At 31.8% G+C, this 9,852-nt stretch overlaps 1 protein-coding gene across 1 annotated transcript; it reads right to left on the bottom strand.

Annotated features, from left to right (window-relative positions):
* Window positions 1–1,748: 1,748 nt before the first annotated feature.
* Window positions 1,749–9,641, bottom strand: LOC124358631. Its single transcript, XM_046810931.1, has 3 exons — window positions 8,914–9,641; window positions 5,530–5,643; window positions 1,749–2,279 (listed from the first exon to the last, which is right to left on the bottom strand). Exons 1-3 carry the CDS (start codon window positions 9,514–9,516, stop codon window positions 2,220–2,222), a joined length of 777 nt encoding a protein of 258 aa, XP_046666887.1. The 5' UTR covers window positions 9,517–9,641; the 3' UTR covers window positions 1,749–2,219.
* Window positions 9,642–9,852: the final 211 nt, after the last annotated feature.

Genomic DNA, 9,852 nt, shown 5'->3' with positions numbered 1-9,852 from the left:
TTTGATTTAATAAATCAAAATAAGCTACACTATTCCTCTAACACTCTATTTCTCTTTGTTTAGAATACTTCAGTACGTCTGTTATCAATTAAATATTACAACTCGATATAATATAATATATAATAATATGAAAAGCGCGCGAGGTCTCTTCACACACTGCTGTATGACACAGGGTTCTCACGCAATGTAAAGTTCTTTCAAAGAAAAATTTATGTACGGTTACAAGATGTAAAAGGAATTAATAAAAAGCAAAAATACAATTTGTTTCATATATTAAATAGTTATAGACAGTAAACAACATTATACATGGTTCCATAACACTAATACAAAATAATTCTGTTGCTTAGCAGTTAATCACAAAATACATATTTCACGTGGAAAATGGCCTCATCTTTGCGAATTTACAGTACTTAAATGTTTACACTACATGATACTAGTGGAACAACGAAGAGTAAGACAAGACAATGTATGGAAACAGATGGAAAAACACCAAGATAAGATATTTTAGTAGTATTTTTAGGAACATATAGAAGGTATTTAATTAATAGTCATAATTGACAAGTAAGACGTACAACATTCTCATTAGAGTGTGTCAAAAACATCAAATGTATAATAATCAGGTCATTAACATCATAAGGGTTCCTTTTAATTATTTGAGTATTACGTTAGTTTAAAACAACGTTAACAGTAAAAAATGTGCTCCTAATAATGTGAAAAAAATTTATAGAAAGTGTTTATTAAAAAAAAGTAATTAAATATCACATTTTGAATCTTAATCACAAATCGCTTCTGGCAAAAGTTTCATTAACAGATTGTCTTATTATTTATACTTGACGTATAATATGTACAATGTATCCATGTATGTGCCTTATATAACAATACCTTAAAACTGTCAGGCAGATGAATTACTTTTAATTAAGATGTAAAATGGCATTACCTTATTTTACTTGTTTTATTCTCAAAAATACAGGTTTGACTATCAATTTCGTACTTTGATAATGTCTCCAAATTAGCATTTTAACTATTTTGAAACATAAACATCGAGTAAAGTTAAGAATCTTAAATAATAGTTGGAAAGATAGATCAATAATTTTTTAACTTCATTTGCTGTTGTTGCAAAAAAATAAGTATATGGTAAAATAATAATTTTTACTGTAAAAATTAATATATGTATAAAAATCTTTTGGGTAATTTACATTTACATGTTATTATAATTTTGAAAGAAGACACTATATTTATTTACACACTATATATTTTGTTAGTTAGGTAACTATAAATGTCATTATAATGTTTTAATTAAAATGTTATATTATTTCGCGCCTTAATTTCAAAGTCCACCTTACAAGAATTGAATAACACTCAAGGTTGCCGAAGAACGCTTTATAATAGCTTCATTTAAATTTCGTTTTACGAGAAATTCTCTTTATTTTTACAATTTATTTTTAACATATCGCATCTTATGAAATAGCTAATTAAGGAATCAATTTAAGTTTAACTGAGTTTTACACTGTCGTTAAAATTACTAATCCAAGATTGAACGGTAAAGATACTCCAAAAACTTTTGATCAAATATAATTAAAAAGCAAATGAAACGTTGTTGACTTTCGTTTGTTTTCAAATAAAATGCATTCAATGCTTATCTTGACCAAGTCGAGTTTGATTAGTGTGAAAGATAAAATATCTGTTATGTATTAAATAAAAAATATATTGGTGAACAATACTTTTATAACTTTACTATATATATATAAACATGCATTAGCTAACAAAAATACGTTGGTTTTGAGAGACTTATTATCTTGAAAATACTGCAATATTAAAATATTTTCAATGCAGAAATAAAATAATAGTTAACATTATACATGTTTTTGAAAACAAGAACATTAGTTTTTTTCTCTTATTTTAATGATGAGGAACTTGTACTTTTTAAAATTATTTTTAGAGTTCTCATTTATACAGGAAATAAAACTAGTAAAATATAACTTCCAATATATTGATAATTACAATGTTACAACAGTACCATTTTAAGAACATCTATTTTAATGTGTACAGTACAAGTCGTATTAAATTTAAGTCAGCGCACAAATATTTTTATAAATCAAATAACTTAAGTAATAAAATAGCTTCGAGAGGTATACATGAAAAAATATGAGGTTTATGAGGGTTGTAGAGTGATGTCAGCCATTTTCCCTGAGAGTTACAGTGTGGGTGACATGTCATCCTCAGTCTTCGTCACCTGACACCTCAGCCAGGAGGGTGCCCTTGTCTCGTTCCACATCTCTCTGTAACATTGTCAGTTGAGTTATACACCTACATTACTGTAAAGTGTTCCAATAGATCTGAGGTTGGAGGGTTGTAGGATAGAAGGTTCCAAAACTAGAATTCCTTTGTTTGGGATTCATTAAAACACAATATTTCCTCGGCTTTTACACAAATAAATAATCAACATTAAGTAATAACAAGGCCATAATTCACTCATACACCCAACCTTTCAATTGCATTCTGATAGTTTTATTCAAAGTTTTAGTTCTAGAAATTCAAGCAGCAAGGCTTGGAGCCTTTTTAAAATTCGTTGTCAAACTGTAGCCTTTCCGAAACATCAGTTATGAAAATAATCTATTTAGTTTTATATAAAGAAGTTCTTCACTGCCACTATGGCGTTATATAACCTTATATTTACATGTCACTATAATGATTCCTAACGACAGTCTGTATAACAACTGATAACTTTTTATATTTTTTATGTTTATCTCATCTACTATTACAAACTATAATTATAATCATTTATTTACAACTTATTATATACTTCTATATTTAGGAACATTTTAACATATTATAAAATACACCGAAATACAAATTCTATGGCTATTGGTACACACTTGATCATCTATTTCACAATGGTCCACAAGACTATCTTGGCTCCCAGTGCTGAGCAATATAGCACCGCCTGAGATTAGACGCAAAGAGGCTCTTCTGAGAGAGTTCAATAAGATCGTGTCCAATCCCGAATTGCCCGTTACGCGCGACCTTCCTCAGCAAGATAGCCGGCTCAAATCACGCAAGCCATCACTACGAACAGCATCCCAGTTGATAGAGGAGAACTTTACGCCTAATGCTAACTGGGCGTCATCCTGGGAATCATTCGATGGACGGAACAAGTTCTTGATATCCGATCCTACGAAAGCAGCGGGTGGCTTGGAAATTCCTCGAAAGGAATGGGTTTTATTGAATCGTTTTCGAACTGGGGTTGGGAGAAGCAATCACTGGAAATTTAAGTGGGGTATTACTGACGACCAGACGTGTGATTGTGGCGCAAACTCTCAGACAATGGAGCACATTGTAAACGACTGCCCTTTGCGATTGTTTTCTGGTGGTCTGGCTGGTCTAAGTGGTTTAGAGGATGGGTCTCTAAACTGGCTCAGTAATTTGGATTTAGCTTTGTGACGGGAGATCTTAATATTATTTTTAATTTATGACTCAAGAACTTTGTTCTTACGTACTTTTTAATAATTGTAATTTTTAATTTATTTATTTATGGATAGCTGCCTTTGTCCCCCATACGATATATATATATATATATATATATATATATATATATATATATATATATATATATATATATATATATATATATATATATACAAGACTATCAACATTAAAAGTAATTAATTATTCGTTTGCTCGTTAATTATTTGAAAGTTAAATACTTTTGCGCGTTTTATAGTTAACCACCTAATACATAGTGCTTTCTAAAGTAAAGTTTTTAAATTAAATAAATCTAGAATAGCAATATACCACTTCAGATAGTAGCAAACAAGCTTTAGTTGAAACTACGAGTATTTTACGTAAACAGCTTAGTTTAGGTTCAATTGTGGAAGTTACTGATAGAAATAAAACTGGTGTCAAGTTGATGCAAATTACTGATAGAGTTGACCTGAATCCAGCTCAATCTGGGAACACTCCGGCTGGGCATGAATTTCTGTAGAGATATTTCATTTAAGTTACGTTCTATTGATCAGCACTTCTGATAGAATTGTATTACCTCTGTCATTTTAACTTGGGCTTCCTAGTGCCTTACATGCACTTATTAACATACGGTTATCCTTATCCCAATAAATCCGAATTGGTATATGCTACATATATACACACACAGCACACACACACACACACACACACACACACACACACACACACATATATATATATATATATATATATATATATATATATTATATATATATTACTCCTCGCTGTTCATTTACCCTATTTGCGTGTACGAGAGTTAATATATACGAGACTCCTTAGGAGTTTTATGGAACACTAGGGTTTTAATTACATTTTTATCGCTTGGATTTAGAAATCAAATTTGTGTTAATATTTATGTTTCTACACATATCGTATAAGATTAATAACTCCAAAACTATTTCATATATTTTTTTGCATTTGCTGGTATTTATATAAGATTTTTAAAGGTGTTGGAATATAGAAATTTCTTGATAGTTTTTCCAGAAACAACATTTTTTGCAATTTTTATTTCGAGTATGTTTTTAGGTCTTAATTTTGCTCTTTTACTCGTAACTAAAACTTATGAACCATTTTTGGAAACAAGTTACAATATAATGTAAATATGAAAAAGTAATAAAAACTTTCACGTCATAAAAAAGTTTATTACGTACCCCGATTATGATTGAATACCAAAAAACATAGGTGAAAAAGTTTTAAAAAGGGTTTTAGTTGACCTTTTATTCTACTACTATAATAAAAAAATATTTATATATTTTTGAAAAAGTAATGGAAAATATTAGTCCGACGAGGAAATCCAAGAAAATACAGCTATATGAGAGAATTCATTACATATTGTGACACAAGAATTAAAAAGAAATAAATTTAATATATATAAAAGTTTTATTAGCTAAGGATCGTTATCTGAAAATACGTTATAGCCAAATATTACTATGTTAAAACTGTCAACAGTATAAATAAAATAATTATAGCCCAATTGGTTATTGTTAATTTATTATAGTTCTTATATCACTTAGCAACTGACTAGGTTAACAACAAAGCCGGAGTGTTATCACACCATCTTGAAACTGTTGAGTGATTCAAGTACATGAACGAAGCGGTTGTACCTATTTACCGTTTGACACTCATAAAACAGGCATGCCTGGGAACGAAGGCATTACATTCCATATACCGTCCTAAATAAAACTATCACCCATATTTATTTTCAAAAGAATCCTTGTACGGTTTGAATGTGTGTTGTAAGACATAGTTGTCTACGAATAAAGGATTATGGCTTATAAAAAGCAAATTATTCTTTATATATTGGAACTAATGAAACAAACATAGTTGTATACGAAGAATTCATTTTGCTGCTAAGTGAGTAGAATGGGAAGACTTATTCTTTGGTTTTATAGTAAAATAGGGTGTATAATATTTAAATATAAGTGAAATAGATGCAAAAAATTAGTTTTTTACATAGTTTACGGTATGTAAAAAACAGTGAGTACAAAAATAGTTACTGATACGTACCCTTGTGTTGAACGCCCGTCGCCGGAGGTAAAGGCACAACCCTAAAGTAGCGGTGGCTAGCAGCATTACTAGAGCCACCCCCAAACTTAACATCAGGGCGCCGCCCTTGTGTTCCTGGAACATTGGAATACATTTGAACATGTTACAGTTCAAAAAGAACTCCTTAAATTTCCCTTGATCTTTATGCTCATTGCGTCACCAATTAATTCTAAGAGATGGTGCAATAATATTGTAAGAGTTTTATCTTTGGTATTTTGGAAAGTAATTTTTTTTTAGACAAAACTTAGAACAATAATTAAAACTAAGACGAATATTTTTACTCATTTCATTTTCCTGAAGTTTGTACGTGATGAACTTTAACAGTTTATTTTTAAGTACAGCATCATTTAAACACGTCTGAAATTTTAATTCTTTAAAATATTATAGACTCTTATTTTTAATAATTTATAATATTTTAACTACATTGAAAATTTTTTTTCTCTAAAAAGTTCTAAATCTGTAAAACATTTACCTCCGAAATACACAATTGTCATCATTTATTGTATCTTTGCACTAGTTTATTTTTTAACACAAAAACCGTTTTATTTTTATGTTCCTATAAGCGACCAAATGGAAATTTTTTATCAGTTATGGATGAACAATCAGTACGCGTGCAATTATCAAACGGAAACCTTTAATTTTTCCAGATAAGTGAGATAATGACACAACAAATTCTGAGAATTAATAATTTCAATTAAGAACAACCAATTTAGTTCCATCCGAAATAACATCCAACTATGGTCAACTAAGAGCTGAGATTGTTAAGAGTTTTGCCTTTAGTCTATAATATAGGACTCAGCAAAGTATGAACTGCAATGGAAGCTATTTTGCTAAGAATAAATTTGAATAGACTACTAGGAGAGAAGACGGATGCAGCACAAATGGATCCTAATGAGATTCCGGTTCCAGGTGAATCCACGCCTTCTTCGGTATCACAAAAATGTCTTATATGCTCTGAGAGAAAAGAATTCTTGATTGAAAACGAAACCTTATTTTATTATATAAAATACAAACAGTATAATTGTATATTAGTATATAATAACGATAAATACATTTTGTTTTGTTTTAATACAGGCTTATCTCATGCAAATTTGATGTGAATTAATGCGTTAATGTCAGAGCCTCATTTTCCATCGCAATAGGTGTAATAAGGAATGGTAAGGGATTCCAATTTATTCTACTCTTTAATTAACATATAGTAATAATGACGTGTAAACAAAGGTAAATAATCCCATAAACTTATACATATACAGTAAACCTTATCGATCAAAACGGATTTAGAAATATTAGTGTATATCAAGAATAAACACTTTTTAGTCTTGGTGAGAAGAGGCAATTGCATTGCATAAGAATCTAATTTTTAGTCACTCATAAGAGTATTAATGGTTGGAATCAAAATGACCCCCGAAATTCCTTTTCTAATACCAAATTAACCTAAATAGCAATTTTATTATCATTTATTCTACAAGATAAGAATACTATTGGGAAAGTTTATTTTCCTGTATAAATAACAAAATATCATAACTAATTATAACAACAAGTAAATATTTTAACCTAACATTTTATCATATATTTTGTGAATGTGTATTCGTTTGGAAAATAACTGAAAGCAAAAAATAGAACTCATCACAAACAAGTGCATCCTCGGCTGTGGTAAAAACAGGAGTTGTAAAATGTAAAACGTGAAAGTGCTTCTGTGTTGGAAACTGTGAGTGCTTTCTAGTGGTCTGGTGGCCTGCCAGCGCATTAATTGTTCCTCATTATTTACATGTCGACAGCTAAACTACGTCCTTTAATCCAGACAATGTACGTTTCAAAGGGACTGATGTTTTTAGAATTTTCGGCCATTGTGAATGACGATGTCAAAAAACGCAGTCTTGTTACTTTTGAATTTGATATTGCAGACACAAGCAGCAGAATGAGCCAAGTTTGTTTTTTGCAACGTACGTATCTTTAAATCATTAAATTTAATTTAATTAAAATGAAAAGCTATTAATTTGTAATATTAATTATGGAGTTACCAAACTGCAGTTCGATAGGCTTAGTGACTTACATTATTTTCAAAGAAGAGGTTATGCCTACATCTTCATTAGAAGCATGTGGATGACTTTGACGCATAATTTCAAAACATACAATAACAGTAAAAACAATTTTGAATACCTTACCAACAATATTAAGTATATTGTACTCCTAAAAAATTCTAAATTTACTATCATATGTTGTATAAGATTACGCATCCACTATCTACATTAAACTGTCCCAAATTGATCCAATAAATATTAATACAGAACATTTATTAGAATCTTCAACTTCAATACCAACAATGTTATACAATATATATAGATAATACTTACAAATTAATTTTTATACATACAGTCTCTGAGACAAACATTACATATGTCAATTTTTTTCTATCATAATGTTCTTTATAATTCTGAAACTTCTGTCTCATCATCATCGTGATTAATTGTTAATACATCCAATGGAGAAAGTTGTCTAATAATGACAAATACAACACGCTGAGTAGTAACCAACAACCTCTTTTTTTAACAGTGCAAAACAACAATAGATTATCTTAGACCTCTAAGCAGTTTGGATGTATATACAACTCCGCTGTACTTTTCTCGCAGTGATTGACGTTTATATACTAATTTGAGATAGGGGATCCATAGTATCATACCCCTTTCACAGCTTCAACCGATATTCATAATATCATTAGATAAGATATTTCTCTCTTAATCCTTCTTCCTAAGCCTACACGGTATTTTTATTTGCTGAGTAACTTACAAATATGCATTTTCATTCGTAAAAGAATTCGTTGGAAAATAGAATACTGAAAACGAGCCATGGACTTCTACTACGAATTCTCATCATTACAGATCCAAATAGATCACCATAATCCTAGACCATGTAAAAAGCAATTGAACAGTAAGTATGAGATTACAACATTTTTAAAAAGTTACGGATTTTTATACAAAAGAGTGTCAAAGCCTGGTCAATTTTGAGAAAACTGCCTATTTTTCTGTCCTTTAAACTCTCCTATTCTGGTGCTTCTGGTATAGATCAATTAAAGCTCTTAAAAACCTGTTAGGCTTTCAAAACTCAGCAATATGACAAGTCTAATCATCCAGGTCTAATCTAAATATTGCCAACAGATTCCATTGGAAAATTTCAAACAATTCTTTGTGCGGAGATTGTCCTACCAGGTAGTTTCCAAGAGCATTACCTACCATATGAATTGTTTAAGAAGTTGTATTTCCTCCTTTTACTTTCCTTTAAACATTTTACTTCAGCACATTTAAATAAACACAAAAGATTTTCTATATTCTAAATGAGAAAACTTACCACCCAAGGCATGTAGGGATTTGGCATCCACCGTGGTCGATGCAGCTCCCCTCTTGATGTCAGAATGGTGCTATCGTGTGGTCTGTGAGGGTCGTTGTTCTCCGTCCTCACCCCTCGCAGACCACTCTCTTTCGTGTCTTTTATCCTGAACACCTCCGTCGTTAGAGGACTTGCAGTCGTCATGGTCGTAGTCGGCTTGGGTGTCGTGGTCGTAGTCGTGGTCGTGGTTGTCGTGGTCAGGATGGAAGGTTTGATTTGATATGCGTTAAAGTGACCGAGGGGGTCCTTGACCGGCAGCAAGGCGATGTACTGGGCGCCTTGCAGAGTGTACTTGCCGTGGGCTTTCATGTTGACGCTAGAAGCGGCTACGGCGAATGTCTGGAACCTCGCGGGGAGAGTCACCACATTAGAGGCCATCAGCACGGGGATCAGCACAGCCGCGGCGACGATGGCACATCCCAGGATCAGCGTGATCACCAGGATGAACGCGGTCCGGTGGCGTGTGGAGCGCCTGCGCTTCATCACGTGGCCAGAACCGACGTCATCCTGCGGAAGGATGTGGTACTGGAGGGAGTTCTCGCCTTGACGCACTGTCTTGTACATCCCGCACTAACTGAGGTGGCCACTCACTAACACTACGCTCCACTCACTCATTGTCTGTCTCTTGTGTTGTAGGAGTACCTTCGTCAAGCACTGCTGTTGGCTTTCTTCAGTCTGTACTCAGGGTATTCTGAAAATATACATTACTGTTTAGTTTCAGAAAAACACAAAACAATAAATGATTTAGTATATGTTAAGATTTATAAACTAATTATTACCATTGTCATTACTATAAATACATAATAAACTTTACAAATATTCCACAGCAATATCAGTATGTATTCTTCAAATCTGAGTAAATAAAACAAACGTTCGCCCTTAACATACAAAATAAATTTG

Source organism: Homalodisca vitripennis, chromosome 3 (genome assembly GCF_021130785.1).
Source record: "Homalodisca vitripennis isolate AUS2020 chromosome 3, UT_GWSS_2.1, whole genome shotgun sequence".
Classification (NCBI taxonomy): domain Eukaryota; kingdom Metazoa; phylum Arthropoda; class Insecta; order Hemiptera; family Cicadellidae; genus Homalodisca; species Homalodisca vitripennis.
The sequence above is the reverse complement of the archived record's forward strand: the minus strand, read 5'-3'. Positions and strand labels throughout refer to the sequence as shown.